At 46.3% G+C, this 20,269-nt stretch overlaps 1 protein-coding gene, 1 long non-coding RNA gene and 1 pseudogene across 4 annotated transcripts in view; 2 read left to right on the top strand and 1 right to left on the bottom strand.

The window, feature by feature from the left end:
* The window catches only part of LOC138287310 (zinc finger protein 850-like), a 369,596-nt pseudogene that overhangs the window by 201,331 nt on the left and 147,996 nt on the right, over window positions 1-20,269 (top strand).
* Window positions 1-20,269, bottom strand: part of LOC138287305 (zinc finger protein 8-like) — a 104,109-nt gene that overhangs the window by 49,557 nt on the left and 34,283 nt on the right. The window contains exon 3 of one of the 3 annotated variants that reach the window (XM_069227660.1): window positions 17,964-19,812. The exons of the other annotated variants lie outside the window; for them this stretch is intronic. Within the exon in view, the coding sequence (XP_069083761.1) occupies window positions 19,418-19,812 (395 nt within the window). The 3' untranslated portion in view covers window positions 17,964-19,417. Of the gene's footprint in view, window positions 1-17,963; window positions 19,813-20,269 lie in introns of those variants that run through there. 3 annotated transcript variants of the gene reach the window in all.
* Window positions 1-20,269, top strand: part of LOC138287312 (uncharacterized) — a 104,556-nt gene that overhangs the window by 50,698 nt on the left and 33,589 nt on the right. The gene's annotated exons all lie outside the window — the stretch shown is intronic.

Below are 20,269 nucleotides of genomic sequence, written 5' to 3'. Positions count from 1 at the left end.
TGGTCATGAGACCACCGCCAGAGTCATTGCCCAGGAGGGCCCAAGTATCGTCACTGGTCAGGAGACCTACGCCACCGCCGGAGTCATTGCCCAGGAGGGCCCAAGTATCATCACTGGTCAGGAGACCAATGCCAGAGTCATTGCCCAGGAGGGCCCAAGTATAGTCACTGTTCAGGAGACCACCGCCAGAGTCAGTACCCTGGAGGGCCCAAGTATCGTCACTGGTCAGGAGATCACCGCCACCGCCGGAGTCAGTGCCCAGGAGGGCCCAAGTATTGTCACTGGTCATGAGACCACCACCAGAGTCAGTGCCCAGGAGGGCCCAAGTATCGTCACTGGTCAGGAGACCACCGCCACTGCCGGAGTCAGTGCCCAGGAGGGCCCAAGTATCGTCACTGGTCAGGAGACCACCACCAGAGTCAGTGCCCAGGAGGGCCCGAGTATCGTCACTGGTCAGGAGACCACCGCGACTGCCGGAGTCAGTGCCCAGGAGGACCCAAGTATCGTCACTGGACAGGAGACCACCGCCACCGCCGGAGTCAGTGCCCAGGAGGGCCCAAGTATCGTCACTGGTCAGGAGACCACCGCCAGAGTCATTGCCCAGGAGGGCCCCGGCAGCCACAGCCCCGCTGGGCAATGAGGGACCGTCATGCCACACACCAATGCCCAGTCCAGAGAACGTCATGCCACACACCAATGCCCAGTCCAGAGAACGTCATACCACACACCAATGCCCAGTCCAGAGACCGCCATGGCAAAGCACCGCTGAACCGTCCAGAGACCGCCATGGCAAAGCACCGCTGAACAGTCCAGAACCACCATGGCAAAGCACCGCTGAACAGTCCAGAACCGCCATGGCAAAGCGCCGCTGAACAGTCCAGAGACCGCCATGGCAAAGCACAGCTGAACAGGGCATGCACCGCTGAACAGGGCAAGCACCGCAGAACAGGGCATGCACCGCTGAAGAAGGAAAAGACCGCCACATCAAGCATCGTTATCCCATGTGCAGCTGGGACAGTGACGGGACAGGAACTGTCACGGGAGACTAATCCAGTCTGGGCACCATTCCCCCTCCAGAACCAGTGGAGGCTGTTATCTACTTGAGAGACTGTGGCTTTGCACTCACCAGGATGGTCCAGTGGGCAACCCATCCACTGTAGAGACTTGAGAGACTGTGGCTTTGCACTCCCCAGGATGGTCTAGTGGGCAACCCACCCACTGTAGAGACTTGAGAGACTGTGGCTTTGCACTCCCCAGGATGGTCCAGTGGGCAACCCACCCACTGTAGATACTTGAGAGACTGTGGCTTTGCACTCCCCAGGATGGTCCAGTGGGCAACCCACCCACCGTAGAGACTTGAGAGACTGTGGCTTTGCACTCCCCAGGATACATCAATGGGCATGGAGCCCCGTCGTGGATCTGGCTTTGCACTCATCCGGCTGAGGTGCCCCCCCACTTCCCTTCCCCCTGAGGTGCCTGTTGTATTTCTCTCTGATGCCCGGGCAGTGTTCTCTCCGTTTGTGGACAGGTATCTTGTGTGGGCCTCGCCAATGCATTTTTTGACTAGTGGTGCACGGACATTGATATGTGCATATCTGCACTACTTCTCGTACTGTATATACTTTTGAATGATTTTATAATACATCTGTATATATTTGAGACATGTATATTGCTACATTACAATGTTTGAACCGATTTCATTTTGTGTTTGCATTCTTCCGGGGGGGTTGTGGGTTGTTACTGTGATGTTTGTAAATGCATTGGTGTGTGTGTTGTAATATGCGAGGGTGGGGGTGTTGCATGTGTGTGTCCCTGACTTTTGCCTCCCCTATGTCGTAGGTGCAGTACTCACCATTGTCTTCGCCGGCGCCGGTGGTCGTAGATGAGTAGGAAGAGAAGGGCCGGTAGGATTTGTAATTCTGGCTCCATGGTGTCCTCCTTCCTCGTGGGATGTGTTCAGGTGAGCGTTTTCCCATTGCAGAAACTGTTTCCGACGTGTTTTTATCCACGGTGAATCCTCCCCAGAAAAAGTCGCAGATTGGCCGGTTGTGATACTATGGGCGGTACATTGTCTTCCGCCTGTTTGTTGGCGGTGACCGCCGCGCTGCTTGTCTGTACCGCTGTGGCGGGCGGTGTGTTAAAGTGGCTGTCTTTGTTGGCGGTTTCCGCCACGGTCATAATTCCCTTTTTTTGCCCGCCGGCCTCTTTGCGGTATTACCGCCGCTTTAACACCGACTGCCAGGGTTGGAATGACCCCCTTAGACTTTGTTCCATGTATGGACCGGTCAAGAATGACCCAGGGCTGCTTGACTAGCTTAGAAATGAATTCGCTCTGTGGCTCCCATAAATTGTTGTCTGTGGTGATTTTAACATAAATGCTACTGGGGGTTGGGTTTTGGAGCGTCTCCCAAAAATTTCCTGGATGAAAGCCTAGGGTGTTCCAGGCATTGTGTAACTTGATCCAAGATCACGGATTGGAGGACGTCTGGTGGGATAAAAGATCTACGGATTCTGGGTTTACTTATCTTTCACCACCACACTAGACACTCACACGACTTGATTATTTCTTCGTTTCTCACTCTATCCTTCCAGATTGTAAAATAGAGAAGTTTCCCCGTGTTATGTCTGATCATAGCACATTAGTGTTGGAAATGGCAGCTTAAGGGTGGGTTACGCAGACCTCGAGCTGAAACTTTGATTGGGCTTTATTGATGGACAAGGATTATATTAACTATATCAATAGGTGTATACAGATTTCTAAGAAAGAAAACATTGGAGTGCTCCGGTGGGGGTAGTTTGGATGCATTTAAGGGTGGTATCTGGGGGAGACACTAAGATTTAGCTTGAATTGTCAAAAGAGGGGGAAGCCTAAACTACTTGAGCTATATGAGGCTTTGTCAGCTGCCAAAACTAAGCTTATAACTGCAGCCTCAAATGGAATAATATCCAGGAAGCTCAACAAGAGGTGGCAATTACTAAAGCAATTTTGGAAATAGCTGCCAGAAAGGCAGATGACACATTTGGGGCCTGGAAAGAAAAATCTTTTGAGTTCGGCGAGCAGGTGGGTCACCTCTCGTCATTAGTACTTGACAAAAACAGGCTCAAAGGGAAATCAGGGAAGTAAGTGATCCCACGTTTGGGTTAGTCTCGGATCCCGAAGGTTTCTTTGCCTCCTTTCATAGGTTCTTGGTTCATATTGTCCAATTACCTTGATTAATGGGGACTCTAAAATTTATTCTAAAGTGTTGGCCATGTGCCTCTCCAGGGTGATTAACAAAATCGTGTCTCCCAAACAGCACAGATTTATGCCTGGGAAAGGAATGACGGATCATATTAATCGCGTGATATCTCTCTTCGATGCTTCTGCAGTAGCCGGAGACCTTAGGCTTTATTTTTTGTTGGACGCTGAAAAAGCATTTGATAGGGTCTCCTGGCGGTATCTTTGGGACGCTAAGCGAAGAGTTGGTATTGGGTCAGGATTTATCAAGGGAATTGGAGCATTATACCAAGACCCTGTCACCAGGGTTACTGTAATGGGTAGTTAGTCAGGCCCAGTTATGATTCAAAAGGGAACAAGGCAGGGCAGGGCTGCCCATGCTCTCCTCTACTTTTTGCCATTTATATTGATCCCTATATATGGAGGTTCGACAATAACCTTGCAATCCCTCCAATTCATTTTAATGGATGGGATACAAAGATTTTAGCATATGCTGACGACGTGGTGCTGGTCACATCTGGCCCGCTGTAACTTTAAAAGATATTGAAAGTGAGGCTAATGGGTTTGGACGATTTTTTGGATACTTACTGAACAATGATAAAACACAAGTTGTTATTAATAGTAATATCCTGCTGAGGCAGTTACTGCTCCTCTGCTATGGTGGAGGAGCGTCCCCCACACCCACGCCAGCATGAGGCTGCAAACCTTTCATAATGAAGAGATAATAAACCAGGTTTATTATCCCTTCGATGTGAAAGGTGTGGGCCATGGGATGACAAGCAGTGAGGGCAGTCCACTGTGCACTCCCCTCAATGCGCATGTATGTTTGGCTGGCTGTTTTGGGCCAGCCAAACACACAAGCACAGTGTGCTTTCTCCAGCCCGGCACTGTGTTGCCAGTCTGAAGAGAGCAGACACAGGCTTTCAGTCTGCCTGGGAGTGCTCTCGCTGGGTGCTCCCAGCCAATCCTGTTGCTGCTATGAGCAGCATCAGGAGTGCCCGCAGGGCAGGCTGGTAGTCTGTGCCTGCACTGCAAGACGGAGGAGTGGCAGCGCTGTGGTTTTGAAAGTTTATTCAAATTCCTGCCCCCCCTCCCTGCGCGCCAAACCGCCCCTGGTAACCTCGGCAAGCCGCAAATGTGCTGAGGGACACTCGGGTTGCAGATAGTGGGGTCTACTTAGGGGTCAATATCTCTGCCAACATAGATAAAATTTGTGGGTAATAATCTCGACCACCCTCATAGGGAAAGCTAGAAAGGACTTTTGTAGGTTGAACAACTTACATCTCTTATTGGTGGACAGATATAATATCGTGAAAATGTTGCTCCTCCCAAAGGTTCTATACCACTTCCATACCATCCCAATGGAAGTAGAAAATCATTGGTTTAAAAAACTTGAGGACATTATGAATAGTTTTTTTTGGACCTATGCTAAGACTAGGAGAGCACTGAGGTTTCTCACACTTCCACGGGAAAGGTGGGGTGGGCAGTTCAGCATCTTAAGCTATATTACTGGGCTATGATACTTCAACAAAGTTTAATTTTGCTTCAAGATAAAGATGAAGTATTGGGGCAGTTGAGCATACTCCTTCTCCCTGTGAGTTGCTGCTGAGGGAAAAGGCTTGGAGGTGTTTGTGGGAGCAATTTGAATGTAGCTACTTCAAGAATGTCCAATTTAAGTCCCTGCAGGGTGTTTTTAAGGTCTTGTCTGTTGTTCACAAAAATCTGGACATTGGCCTTCTGAATTTTTATACACCTCTTTATAATAATCTGTTATTGGCAGATATATTTCAAGATCCCTCCATTTCTCCCTGGAAGGCGCGCAGCCTTATTAGGCTGGGGAATTTTTACTCTTATTCTGGCTTGGTTTCTTTTGAGGAACTCAAAAACAAATATAAGACCGGCCATAGGGAGTTTTTCAATAACCTTCAATTTCATTACTTCCTCAGCCGGAAGGGAGATGTCCTTTCAGGTTCTCTAGGTTGGACCTGGTGGATGTTCCATTAAGAGGTAGGCCGTGCCCATTAGGAGAATTATATGGTCCCCTCAATCTACTCATGAAGGATGATCAGGATAACCGTGGCAGGAGAAATTTGCTACCATAAACCCTACTCTCCCAGATTCTCTCTGCCTTGCCAAACCTGTTTTTTCTGCTAATTTGCAAAATGTTTTGATTTATATCACACTCTGGGGCAGACTGCTAAGTGGGGTGGGGATAAGGGGACTTGATGACCAAGATGTCAAGTTAATGGGGCAGACATTATTTATGTTTACTGGGTACCCTGCTCTAGTTGTGATTATTGATGAAATCTCTGAATTCTGTAATCAGAAATTTAGGCTGAAAATCTCCTTGTCCTCCCAGCTGATTCTACTTGGTATTCAGGAAGAAACCGTTATCAAAAATGCAGCATCATTTTTGCTTACCCGTTTGGTTGTATTTCGGCTGTGTATCGCCTCGGCCTGGCTTGACCCTATGCCTCCCGCTTCTAGTCAGTGGTTGGCTCGGTTGCTGGCAATATACAACCGTGAAAGGGCTCTGTATCTGCAGAAAGGCCAAAGAATAAGGATAAGGGGGCTGTTGATTTGCCCCCCCCCCCTTGAAGAGTAGATTAAGGATCAAAAGGAGGGGTGGGAGGGCTCCTCGCTCTGAAGTATCTGGTCAGGATGATGTCATACCCTTGGGATTATTAGCTTCTGTCTTTGAGGGAGCATGGGCCAGTGTGAATGAATGAATTCACTGCACCAATCACTTCTCTCCTGTTTATCCCTTTTCGAATACACAAAGGCAGGAATCTATGAATTATGTGAACTAATTATATGGCCTGAGAGGATATCTGTATATTTATTGTATTCCTACTGTGTTCAGGGGGTGGTTTTGTATTCTTAACATTTCAATAACATTAAAAGAAAAAAGACTTTCCCACTACTAGCCAGTCCTAAAGTGCTTGTTCTCGCTCTCTAAAACATGGCGGAAATGGCTCATCCCCACTTGCCACATTTAATTTACATGTAAGTCCCTAGAAGTGTGGTACCACATGTACTCCAGGCCTGTAAATTAAATGCTACTAGCAGGTCTGCAGCACTGATTGTATCACCCACTTAAATATCCTGTGTAACCATGACTCTGCAGCCTGTATGTGGAGTTTTAAACCACCATTTTCACCTGGCAAAATAATTATTTTTCTTGGCCCAAACATTCCTTTTTAATACATATGAAACACCCCTAGGGTATGCCCTAAACAGCCCAAGGGGCAGGGTGGAGTGAATGTAAAAAAGTAGACACGTACCTTTAGGTTTTACATGTCCTGGTAGTGAAAAATGTTTACATTTGTTTTACGCTCCCCGAGGGCCATAGGATAACATTGAAGTCACCGAAAAAGCTGTAACTTCTAATTGAGAGCAGGTAGAAAGGCAGGTTTGGTGTCTAAAGAATTGTAATTAAAAGCCATCTTTAATGGTAAAGTTGGATTCTGAATTGCAATTCTGAAAATGGCACTTTCAGGAAGTTCGCATTTTGTTGCCTTGGCTATTTAGTGCCTGCAGCCTGTCCCTGGGTAACATGAATAGGTGTATTTGACAGTTAGTCTTTGTGTACTCCTCGTAGACAGCAATATGCAATTAAGAGCTTAGGTGTGCCTGAATGGTCCATCACTGGCAAGATAGAAGGGCACAGTTAGGTATAACCCCACTTACACCTGACTAGGCTGTTTACTGCCTTCACACAAATGGCTGCATACCCCCATAGTTTATCTAGAGCCAGGAGAGATGAGGCAGGAAAGCTGTGGACTTCAAAGGGAATCCTTTAGAAGCTTCTCCTACTTCAGTGAAGGCACCAGGAATAAATATTGGACCTCAGACACAAACGCTTCAGCACACTTCGGGTCCTGTGGACTTTGCCAGGAAAGCCTGTCTGTGTTTCTGAAAGGACTGCCACTCTGCCAGACTGCTACTCTGAAGGCCTGCTGCTCTGCTGTGCAGTTTCTTGCCTGCCCTCTTGCCTGGGTGAGAAGGACTGGACATGGAAATCTGAACCCAGGACCCCAGAGTCACTCCAAGGACAAGCTAGATGGTTGGCTTCCTGGTCAGAAGCCTCAGGGACATAACACGCATTCAAAAGCTTTGAAACCTAACACCTGGACTCTGCCATCTGTGAGTCCTACCCTGCCAAGTGGTGCCACCTTAGTCCCGGACCCTTGAAATCAGGCCAGAAGTTGACAAGAGTCCGCTGATCTCCATCTTTTCCAGATGGTGCCCTATCCCAGGAGTGGCGCATCTGTCACTACAGTCAGCTCTGGTAGGGAAAGGGCTCTGCTGCTGATTCAATCACGGTTTCTCAGCTACCACAGCAGGTCTTTTGCAGTTCCCTCTGAGATCTGGACCATGTCAGAGAGATTCACCTGATGCTGTGCCGATTGGAACTTCAGGTCCCACTGCAGGGCCCGCCTATGTCAACGGGCATGAGTCACCATCAGAATGCAGGAGACCATGAGGCCCAATAGCCTCAAAGTCAGTCTCACTGAAAACTTGGATAGGAGCTCAAACATCGATATCATAGCCAGAATTTCCTGGACTTGACACTCCGGAATTTAAGCCGGAATTTGCACAGTGTCCAGAAGGGCTCTAACGGAAGGGAGCCTCAGAGGGGGAGTGAGGTGTGACTTTGGCACGTTAATTGTGAACCACACTGAATGTGGAGCTTTGCCATAGTCTGGAGGTTGGAAATGGTTGTGTGGGGCGAGCCAGTTTTTAACAGCCAATCGTCGAAGAAGGGGAAGACTGGTACCCCTGACCTTCACAGGTGTGCTGCAACCACCACTATGACCTTGATGAACACTTGAGGGGCACTGGTAAGACCGAAGGGGAGCACGGCAAACAGAAAGTGCTCTTGGCCCACAGTGAGCTGCAGGTCTGTAGGCAGATGGGATATAGATGTGAAAATAAGAATCTTGCAAGTGCAGTGCCACTATCAAGTCTCTAGAGCCCAGGGCAGAGAGGACCTTGGCTAGGATGGGCATTCTAAACTTCTCCTTCTTCAGGAAGAAGTTGGTTAGGCACAGGTCTAGGATAGGACAGAGGCAGCAGAAAGTACCAGGAGTAGCAAGCAAGACCTGCTTTCCTCTCAATGGCTCCCTTCACCAAGAAAGCCAACACTTCCTGATGGAGCAAGGAGAGATTTTCCTCCATCAGCTGGTCCTATGTGGGTGGAATGGGTGTCCAGAAAAGAGATGGAGTAACCCTTCTGGACAATCTGTAAAACTTACTTGTTGGATGTTACTGACTGCCCGTGGTGCAGGTGAGTCCTGCCCAAAATGGATGCCATGGATGGTATGAGGGTAAAATAAGAGGGTTTGGAGGCTGTGGCTGCTGGGGGAGTGGTGGACTGGACAGACCTCTGGCAAGCTGTCCAACTTTGTCTGTGAGAACCACATCCTCAGTCACGAAAAGGGTAGGAAGCTGGTAGCAGGGAATAGACGTGGTTGGAAACGCCTTCTTTTGCCCCAAAAAGGGTGAAAGGTGGACTGGGTTTGGTGAGGGGTCATGGACATGGCCATAGCTTTGATGTCCTTAAAGCGTTCCAGCGATGAGTCCGCCTTCTCATCAAACAGGAAAGAGCCATCAAAGGTTGTGTCCAGGAACGAGGCTTGGACATCTCTTGAAAAGCCAACAGTTCTCAGCCAGGCGTGGTGCCGGAGGGCCACTGATGGTAAAATTGCTCTCCCAGGGAATCAGTTGTATGGTGAACTTTGCTCCATCTCTCCTGTCAGCAATGGCTTGGGAGAGTATGGCTCAGACCTAGTCCGAGACCTTAGCAGCACTTGTGCACTCAAATTCCAGATTGCGTGGGTGATTTGGCCCAAGAGGCATGAAGTGTGCATTGACTGTAGTGCTAGGCTGGCAACAGAGAACAAGAACTCTATCAGGTAGAGTAATAGGGAACATGCCAGGTTGACACTATAGGTGGAGGTTTGGTCCACCAAGCTTTCCGGAGTGGGGAGTTGCATGAGGAAACTGGGGCCCTAAGAATGGGGTGATGGTGTCGGTCAGTCACCCTGCGCAAAGACAGGAGCCCCTGTGCAGTGTTTGGACCAGGCCCCAAGGAGGACGCCAGTAAAGGATTCATAAAAGGGGAATAAAGGTTCAGATGGGGCAACTTCCAAATGAAACATCTCAGTCAAGATGTCTGTCTTCATTGTCACTGAATCCACAACATTGTGAATAAGGTACCCTCCTCTGTAGTCATGGTAGGGAAGAGACAAAGCCAGTGTCTGGTGAGGTGTCTAGACCATTGTTATCTGCCAGTTCCTCATACCTGTTGTCCTCTGTGTCATCTAGTGGATGCTGCCATTCATAAGGGCTATCAGACCCTTCCCAGTTGTCTACCTCTCCAGGCCTTTGAAAAGTAAAAGTCACTGGCTCCAACTCAGAGGGCCCCAGTCAGCATCCGGGTCAGCACAAGATCAGGCGTCAGGTATGAAAATAGGGATGGCAATGCCATGGGGCATCGGTGCTGGTGTGAGCATCAAGAAATGTTGTTGCCTCACAGGCAGCAGTGCTCTGGATTCAACACCGGATCCAAGAGTCCCGACTGGTGCCGAAGACGAACTCGCCAGCGGGAATCCAGTAAGTGCCTCTCCAGAACTTGTGGGGCACGAAGGCACTCTAGAAGGGTCGGGCCACCCAAATATGAGGAGCCTAGCCTCACAGAACTCTTTCAATTAGGCGGGGGTCGTTCCGGCTCTGAGAAAATCAGGAAGGGACAGAGCAGACCCTGACACAAACTCCGCTGAAGAGCAGGGCCCACTACGCCAACACTCCTGCGCCTCAACCCTGGACTTGGACGACCACTAGCCCGAGGACTTGGGGAGATATGACTATTAATGGGAGCAGCTCTACGACTGAGATCTTGATCCTTGCATTGCTGTCCAACGTCAGGCACTGAGGAGCTTGAAGGAGTGCTACCTCAATGTCTTTGGGTGCATGGCATGGCAGTCCCTGCAGGCTTTTGAGCTGTGGTCTCGCTCCAAGCACTATAGACAAACCAAGTATGGGTCTGTCGCAGACCCAGACATATTCCTTTGACAGGCACCACACGGCTTGAAACCAGCAGGTTTCTTGGGTGACATTCCTATCACTCCAGGAAAACTCAATCTTAATAATGGGTTTCAACCAATAGTCAAAAAAGGGTCAGTCAAAAAAAGACTAGGAGTAGCTCTACAATCATCTACCCAGACTGGCGCAAAATGAAAAGAACAGACATCAGTGCACCTGGGTGGCACCCATATATGCACTGCACATCATTTTTGATGCGGATGCACAGAGCTGTACGACACCATTTAAAGATTACAGGGGTACTGCTCGAAAATTTACAAATCCAATCTGACACCCGGAGAATATCCTAAGGTAAGGAATCTGTGGCTAAAATTATCTCTCAGATTAGTGTTATTTTCTACGGCTTCAGGCTACACATATAGTTAAAGAGCTGCTTCTTTAACTGCAATTGGTGTCAAGTTTAAACATAATCCTAAATGTATGCCTCGACACTGCTGAATTGGGTATTCCAAACACTCAAGTTGTCATGCCAGCTCATAAACAAATCTACCATCTTGCTACTCTGCCATCTTGACCTCACATCAAGTAAAATAATCTTCTCTACAAGATATGCACCATACAATAATTTATCAATCAAACAAATAGAAAGTACTCCTTTTCTGTAGCTGAAGAGCCACTTCTTACTTACGTTATGGATTGGTTAGTGACCACGTGAGTCACTGCTTTCCATTTCAATGACTTAGAAACATACATCTTTAGTATGGTATGACAAGATGCACAACACTATCCTACAGCACATAGGGAATTTCCCTTCACAACCACTGCTGGACATAAGACAATCCTGTTTGTATCAGCACCTCTACATGCAGCATGCCACTAAGACACTCTCTTCCTTCTGGTTCACCATTCATGGCACTTGTAACCTTTTGAACACCAGCCTTGCTTGGAAACTCCTTGCAGCACCTGCATCCTTTATTCATTCCTATCTCACATTTCTGGTTGGAGGAATGTGCCCCTTTTTGACATGGTCACCCCCATTATTGCCTGGTACATGATGTGATTTTAACTGAAAGTGCACTGGGTTCCTGCTATCCAGGTCCCCAGTGCCAGATCTCTTTCCCTAAAACAGCACAGTTGTTCCCCATTTGGCAATACCTTTGGCACCCCTGTCAGTTCCTAGTAAATGGTATCCCTGGTACCTAGGGCATAGGTACCAAAGAGGGTTCCCCGGGGCTGCAGCATGTATTATGCCACCCTCAGGAACACCTCACCTAGCACAAACAGACTGCCCTTGCAGGTCTTGGTGCAGCTAAAAATGAAAACACAACATGGCACACACATCCCATACCATTATGTGCAATATATGTAAGTGACTCCTACAGTGGGCCTTACAGTCCTAACGCAGGGTGCGTTATGTTACATGTGTGGACATCTACAAGAGCAGATATGTCCTTGCTATGTCTTTGTCAATTCTTAGTTATAGTAAGTGATCAGAGAAGCCATTTTAAGTACATGTGATGGACACTGGTCAACGCAAGTTCCCCAGCTACATTATTATTAGGCACTTGTAAAGCGCATAGCTACCCTGAGCCATCCCAGCACTACAGTGTACCACACTTTAAACGTACAGCAGAAAAGCAAAAGCCCTGCATCCTTAGCAGGGAGGACGAAAGGATTGTGCAAATAGCCAAGTCTTAAGCTGTTCACGGAATGACATAACCGAATCAGAGGCCCGCAAGGGAGTAGGCATAGAATTCGAAAGGTTGGAAACATTGTACTGAAAGGAATGACCACCTCTCCTGGTTCTGTGAACGATGGGAACCCTTACTAAATGGGCATTAGAGGAACGCAGAGACCTAGCTGGATTATAGGGAGTAACCCATGAGTGCCCAGTCTTGGGTCCCGTCCGGGTAAGTGACCTGCGTGCAATGTAGAGAGGTTTAACTGTGATCCTTTGATCTACCGGTAGCTAATGAAGCATTTTTAGAGCTTGCCGGGCAAACTGATGTCTAGGAACGTTACAGAGAAGACGGGCAGCAGAGTTCTGCACCACTTGTAGTTTATTAATTGCTTATTTGGGGGCTCCCAGATACATCACGTTTCTGTAGTCGAGCCTGTGAAAGAACTCATTGTCGCCACTTGACCCCCAGTGCGGTGAAGTGCCTGTTGGCCCTATAATGATTTTCATGCTGGAAACAGTGTTTCCACCCACTGGGCCAGAGTCAATGTGGCGGTGCAGCGTGTACAGCAGCGAAATGCACAACGGGGCTGTGCATGGGGGCACCCATGGGGGTCCCCAAGTCACCCATTCTGCTAGCCTTTCCTTGGCAGTATAAACATGCAGTGCCACCCTGGAGGATTACAAACGCCGGGACCGCCAGGCTGCTGGCTGGCAGCAGCCTGGCAGAGGCGGCGTTTCGAACATGGCGGATCTGCCATGTTCATAATATTGCGGGTGGACTGCCAAAACTGCGGCGGACCGCCCCCACCGTGAGTCTGGCGGTCCTAGGACCTCCAGACTCATAATGAGGGCCTAAGTGCCTGAACCACTGGCCTTTTGATAAAGGAGGAAGACGGTGGAAGACTTTCCTGTTAGCTCTCAGTTAGCAAGTAGCGCCAAGCTTTATTGCTTGGGTTTCCATAGTCAAATCTTTATCGAACCACACCTCCAGACTTTTTACAGCCAGCTCGGGGGAGGGGGGGGGCAAGGGGGGGTGGATGCCCATAATTCTAGGCCATCCCAGAATAAGCAAATTAGGAGAAGAATTACCCAGAATCAGGAGTTTTGCGTTTTAAGGTTGAGTGGTTCATCCAGTTGACCACTGCCATGTTACATGGACCCAGGGATATGGACTGACCATCCTGCTCAAGGCAAATATAAAAAATACGTTTAGTGTTGTCTGCATATGAAACTAATGAAAGCCCAAATGCAAGGATGACCTCAGCCAAAGGATGCATATAAACATTAAAAGGGTGGGGCTTAAAGAAGATCCTTGAGGAACCCCACAATTTAAAGGCATGGTATCTGATCTGTGATCACCCTCAAATACTTGGAAGGTTATATTGCTGAAGGTTGACTGGAGCCAGAGCAGTGCTTGGCCAATCACACCCATACTCTAAAGTCTAACCAAAATTACCTCATGTTTGACCGTGTCAAAAGCCGCACTGAGGTCAAGGAGGATGATGACCACTTGATGGCTTCACTGAAAATGGGGTTGTTTGCTATCAAACATCTCATATTAATAAACCCTCACTGACGCCAGTGATGGATGTACCCAATACACGCATCCGGAGGGCAGCTTAGAGGTGCCCCCTGAAAAACTTACTGTTTACCTGTGTGCTAACTGACTAGTTTCGATTAGTCTGCCACCAAAAGACAGGTTTCTGACCCCAAAGGGTGAGAGTCTTTGCTGTCGGGTGGTCAAGAACAAAACCTTCCCTCAGAAGAGAAATCCAACCACCTCCCCTGACCCCCACTATCACCACTTCCCTCTGAGGTAAGTTGTCTCATGTGGACACGAAATTTCAAAGTCTGCCAAACTTGGTGATGGCAGAACTTTGGGACAGGGTTATATTCAGTCCCCACATGAAGTGGTCATATAGGTGGCAAAGAGACCCCAGGGGTATGTGGCCCATTGGCTCCTATCCTACACTACCCTAAACACTACTAAATTCAGTATTTAGGGGAGCCCTTGGCACCAGGAAATCAGATCCTGCTGACCTGAAGAAGAAGAAGGACACCCCAGAGATGCAAAAGACAAGAACTGAACACCAATGACTGACTCGGACCATCCCTGTCAGCCTGCATGCTGACTTTGACATTTGTGAGAAAGGCGCCTTGTCCTCCAGCAGCTGAAGCCTTCAAAAGCCAGAAGGGCTGCGAACTTTCACCCCAGCACAAGGAACTCCTGTGGAGTAGCAGAGCTCAGGACACCTCTCCACCTATCTGGCCCAGACTGAGGGGAAGAGGACCAAGGGTGTCTCCACATTTTCCGAGCCTTGTGAGACTTGAGCCCACTTGTTGGCTTGATTGGAATGGACCCCTACTACATGGCTGCAGCCTTTTTCTGCAGGCCCCATCTACACGACTGCTTCAGGGACAGAAACCTGATGTCTAAGAACACCCCTGCACCTGGCAGTCCTGTCCCCACGTCCCCAAACACCTCAAGATTTTAACCCTCCCGTTGGTTCACTTGGACTGGACCCTTAGTCCCTGCTTGAAGCGCCTTTCTGACCGGACCGATCCCCATGGCCTTCAACGGGGCACCCAAGGCTGAACTACACCTCTGAACACGGCTGCCCCAGTGCTGCCTGAGATGACCTTCAGCCGAGGACCCTACTCCACACACACGCTAAGTCTGGAAGATTGGTCCTGTCAGTCACAGCTGAGTCCCTGTTTGCCGTATTTAACATAATAATATATAACTGCAGCTTCAAAAAATTGCAGTGTAAACTTTTCAAAACTGTAAAAAAGTTTACAGAAAAATTTACTTACCAGATTATACTGATTTTGGTGCCTAAACATATATAAAGATACTTTTTAGTTTGGTGAATTGATGTGGATCTCCCTATTGAGTTGTGTGTCATTTATGGACTGTCTGCCTACTGCACATGCCTAACACTCCTCCTGGCCAAAAACAGATATGATAAATATGCACTTTGATAAACTAAGCAAACGCTGCAATTTTAACTAAAAAAAGACGTACCTTTAGCTTCTGAAGCAGTAACATGAGACCTGCAAAACTCCTAGTCTGTATCCAAAGTTCAACAACTCCTGCATACTCAGTCCCAGACACATGCTGCTGATCTATTACATACTGTATTTCATGCTTCAGAAACAACATGTATTGTCCATGTTTTTAAAACTGCTGGACCTGGTCTGTTGACTGGCTTTAAAACTATTTTTGGATTCATTCCCTCTTTCTTCAGTTCTTTACTTTTCTGTCTGTTTGGTAAAATATCAGTTACACTTTTGTAGTTGAATATGAAATTCTTATTTTTTACCTAATGAAGAAATCAAATTAACATAAATGATCAACATAAATGTTCAGCAAAACTTGTGTTCTGGTACAAAAATTGCTATAAAATAGGTTATATTGACATTCCTCTGGAAGAACCAGCTAAATTGCCCTATCGATGCCTGGAAAGTAATTCCACCAATAAGTGTGCATCAGGCAGCCAGTAGTGCAATGCAATTACCCGTCATTAAAGATGTGATGTACTATTCCAGACTTGTGCTGCCACATGTGGTGACACTAACTAGCATAACACCACCAACAGTTTCACCATTCTCAGATGCAACTATTCCAGCAAGTACCGTTACATCTTTGGTCCCATCTTTGCCATCTTGTTCATAAATTGCCTTCAAATCTTGTTTTTTTATTAGATCATGGCTGCATCATTATCAACAGAACAAGCAAATATCTATTCTCCTATTACTTTAACACGTTTGTCAGTTTGAAAAGCTTCCACATGTTCTCAGGATGGTACAAATTTATTTATTGGGTCAAATTATGTTTTTTGATGTTTGCACTGAGCTGCATAGTCCCATTATGAAAAAAATGTGTTCATGGTTTTTATCAATGTAAAAAGTTTTATATAAATGATCGTCCTGAGCACAAAATGATTAATAAATAGAGTATTTAAGTTTAGGACACAAAAAAGTATGGAACACTGCCTTCATTCACCTATTAAGGTACGTGGGTGAGAGGAAGTCGACCCAAGAAACTCAAATAAGGTCTTGGGGGTACTAGGTCTAGCTTAGATGGATGAATCGAGGGGTTCGTTCATAAATGGAGATTTACTATTGCCACTGGTCTGTTTATTTTTATAGTTACAGCTATACACATTTTATGCATTAGAATCGAACTTTGATTTTAATAAAAGAGTAAAAGTATATTCAAATTGTGTATACTCTTGGGTGTGTCTATTCTTGATGAAAAGTTTGGGAACTCATTAATAATAACAAATACTCCTGTGAATTTCACAGGACTGATCATTGCCCAGGACACGCCATCCTTATAATGTGTATGTGGGTTCATGTGTTGTAGCCCACCTGGTTGTCTATTATCTTGTTGCTATGTTTACTCAGTATGGTTGCCAGAGGGTCTGGAGACCTGCACAGCCTACAGCTCAGGGCCATTCTGGATAAATCCAGTAAATGTATCATTGGGACATTGCACATGGGGCCAGATCTTTCAGTAATCTTGGATAACACAAACAAAATGTTTTACCAATTCTTGCTAATAACATACAAGGCCATAGCAGTATTTGTTTCCTCCCTCAGTTCAGACAAGAGATCCTTCTCTGCTGTGGGCTGGCCAGTCACTTGAATAGTAAAACGTATTCCCTACTTCGGTTCCAGTGAAGTTGAATCTGATTTTGAATTAGTTATATAATGGCACAACATATCACATAAGTGGTAAACTTCCCCATGGGAAGAGTCCAGCATGAACTACCAGGCCAGGTTCTGCCTGGACCGGAAACAAGGATTCTGGGACCGGTTTCAGGGTATAGCCTTTCATCTGCCAGGCTAGCTTGAACCCAGTGGCGTAGTGAGCCCATACCTGGTGCACCTATGGCGACAAAAGCAAACAAACACTAATGATGGACGGGATGCGGAACAAATCAAACAAGCCACAGCACGCTCCTCCCACATGCCCAAATATAGGTGGTGACTTTGTCACTGGAGTCTGAGTGACACCAGAGCAGCCTCGCAGAGAGCCTAACACCAGGCATCTGTAGGTCCCTTGTTGCGTGGTCATTGATGGCTACAGGTGGATCTTTTGTGTGCTGAGTTGCGGGGGATGAAGGAGAAACATATTCACAGTATGCTTCACGACTGCCTACACAGTGCAGTTGCTTCGATGTAATGGTTTGGAGGCAAGCTGCGTACACTCACTGATACCACATGGTCCAGAGTAATCAGCATATATTACGCCAACCCATGAACTCAGTGAAGGGAAAGGTCCAAGGAACACGAGTGTTAAACTTAACAAGTCATCTCTGGAAACATCAACAATGCAAAGTGTACTTGTAACGCTTGCACTACTCTAATAAACGCAGTGGTGGAGCTGACTACAGACTGGAATGCCGCACCTCTGAGGGACCGGTGGGGGAGGAGCTGCAGGGTAGCGCAGGTTTCTCCCACCCCTTCCTGTGACAGAGAAAACAAACCGAACGTACTGATGGGTTGAAGTATGCTCTGTCTTTCTGCCACATGAAACCGGCAGGAAAACTGGTGTACTAGCAAAGCTTGATTGTATAAAATAAGGTTCTTGGGGAACATCTCACTGCTACAGTGTCCTTAGTCTCTAATTGCCAATCTCACTCCTCACACAGAACAGGACCACAACTGACCTCACAAAACACTTTACAGCATGCAATGAAATAATCCTTATAGTGCCTTTATCTAACAATCTGCTGTGTTTTGTAATGTATGTGTAATGCTATTCTCAACAGAATAAACCATCTAAAAACTGCATGAATCATGTAACATTTTAGGCAGTTGAAATTACAGAATAATTTGGTTCATGCCACCTTTGTAAGTTGTTAGAATCTACACAGCCATGTATTGTGTTCTGATCTATCAGCCTGGATGGGTTGTACAGAATTTTTACACACTTGGTCTGACGATGCTGATAGGAAGTAGATGTCCCTACTTTAGTGATGAAATGAGTTTTGATTTTTCATCCTCAAATGGTTTTTGATTCTTATTTTTTTTATTTGCCCAGGTTTTCAATACTTTTTGTTGAGTCCTCGAAGTTATGTCCCTCAAGATATTTTGCTCCACACTTGGTAACAAGTCATCACACCTGCGTACATTTCATTTGCTTCTAAAAAGTCTCATTTGCAGTGAAGCAATTCTCCGTGAAGTTTGTTGCTTAATGAAGAAAGGCAGAAGGGCCCACATTCTGTTTGGAGATGCTGCAAATTCTGAGGTTTGTCCTTAAATTTAAAGCTTTTGAGACATTCAGAGGAAAGTGAGGACCTCAGCCTTGATGTATTCTTAGATGTCGCAGGTCTAATTTCAGCTGTAGAATCTTGGATGCCTTTTGGCAGTGCTTTGAGAAGACTTTTGTGTGTTTTACTTGATGTTGCTGAGGAGACGCTTTTTGTTTAAAGCTCTTTTCATAACATGGCGTTCTCATGTGTGTATTCTTTGGTGCCATACAAGAATTGACTTTCCATTAAAGTTCTTACCGATGACAGTGTAGTGATTAAGGCCTCTCTCCTGTGTGTATGAGTTGATGGAGTGCAAGGGTTGCTTTACAAGTAAAGCTCTTGGCACACACATTACAACTATAAGGATTCTCTCCTGTGTGTAGTCTTTGGTGCTCTATAAGAGCCCTCTTTCGATTGAAGCTCTGTTCACACACAGTACAGCTATATGGCTTCTCTCCTGTGTGTATTCTTTGGTGCTCTATAAGAGCTTTCTCTCGATTGAAGCTCTTTTCACATGCAGTACAGCTATATGGCTTCTCTCCTGTGTGTATGCTTTGGTGCTCTAAAAGAGCTCTTTCGATTGAAGCTCTTTTCACACGCAGTACAGCTATATGGCTTCTCTCTTGTGTGTATTCTTTGGTGCTCTATAAGATCTCTCTTTCGATGAAGCTCTTTTCACACACAGTACAGCTATATGGCTTCTCTCCTGTGTGTATTTTTTGGTGGTCTACAAGAGTACTCTTTTGATTAAAACTCTTCTCACACACAGTACAGCTATAAGGCTTCTCACCTGCGTGTATTCTTTGGTGGTCTACAAAATTTCTCTTTCGATTGAAGCTCTTCTCACACACAGTACAGCTATAAGGCTTCTCTCCTGTGTGTATTCTTTGATGCTGCACAAGGGCTCCCTTACAAGTAAAACTCTTCTCACACACAGAACAGCTATGTGGCTTCTCTCCTGTGTGTGTTCTTTCGTGGTCCATAAGAGTTCTCTTTCGATTGAAGCTCTTCTCACACACAGCACAGCTATAAGGCCTCTCTCCTGTGTGTATGCTTTGGTGGTCTACTAGATTTCCCTTTTGATTGAAGCTCTTCTCGCACACGGTACAGCTATAAGGCTTTTCTCCTGTGTGTATTCTTTGATGCTGTACCAAGTCTGACTTCACAGGAAAGCTTTTCACACATACATCGCAGTGATAAGGTCTCTCTCTAGTGTTTTCTTTGGTGTTGTTGAAGATGTACCTTCTCCGTAAAGCTTTTCTCAAACATATTGCAAGGAGTTTTCTCTAGCCGTATAAGAGTTGCCTCATCAGCAAACCTCGTTTCATGCTCAATGCAGGGATACTGTCTTAGCCCTATGTCTGTGTTTTCATGCAGTAAAAGATGTGTCTTCCCAGTAAACGTCTTCTTACATTCAGCACAGCAATACGCTCCTAGGCCGGTGTATATTCTTTTGTGCCTTAGAAGTATTTTATTGTTAAATTTCTCACTCCTGTGTATTCTTTGGCGTTTTCTTTCATTAATTTTATGAGCAAAATTCTTCCTTCCTCCAGATGCTTTAAGTTTCTCTTTACTATTCATACTTTCTTTCTGCGACTGCTGTGCTGAGGAATGAAAAGAAGACTGAAAATTACACATGGAAAATATTTCTTGAAAAACTGTGCTGTTATGTGAAAGGTGGACAGATATATCTAGGGAAGTAGGCAAATGTTACTACCTGTAAACAATTGTTTGCTGCTTATTGTATTGTAGGTCACATGTGGTGCACTATCCTGCTGTCATGGTTTGGGTTCTAAATATCAGAACACTTTTAGTTCAAAGAATGAGCTTCGATTTAGAGAACAACGCGTAATACCATAGCTGAAATTCATAATGCATCAGCACACTGACTCCAACTTAAATTATTGTGTTTTTTTCTCCATTGGAGTACATTTGTCTGCTTATATGTGTAAAATAATAAACAAACTGCTTAGTTAAACTGGACATCAGGAACAGGTGGAACGACCTATGGGGGAAGGTATGTTCCATAGCAGCAAGACACCAGATTGCTATCCAGAGGAC

Source organism: Pleurodeles waltl, chromosome 4_1, assembly GCF_031143425.1.
Source record: "Pleurodeles waltl isolate 20211129_DDA chromosome 4_1, aPleWal1.hap1.20221129, whole genome shotgun sequence".
NCBI classification, from domain to species: Eukaryota; Metazoa; Chordata; class Amphibia; order Caudata; family Salamandridae; genus Pleurodeles; species Pleurodeles waltl.
Note: the sequence above shows the minus strand (reverse complement) of the source record. Positions and strands in the feature narration are given on the sequence as shown.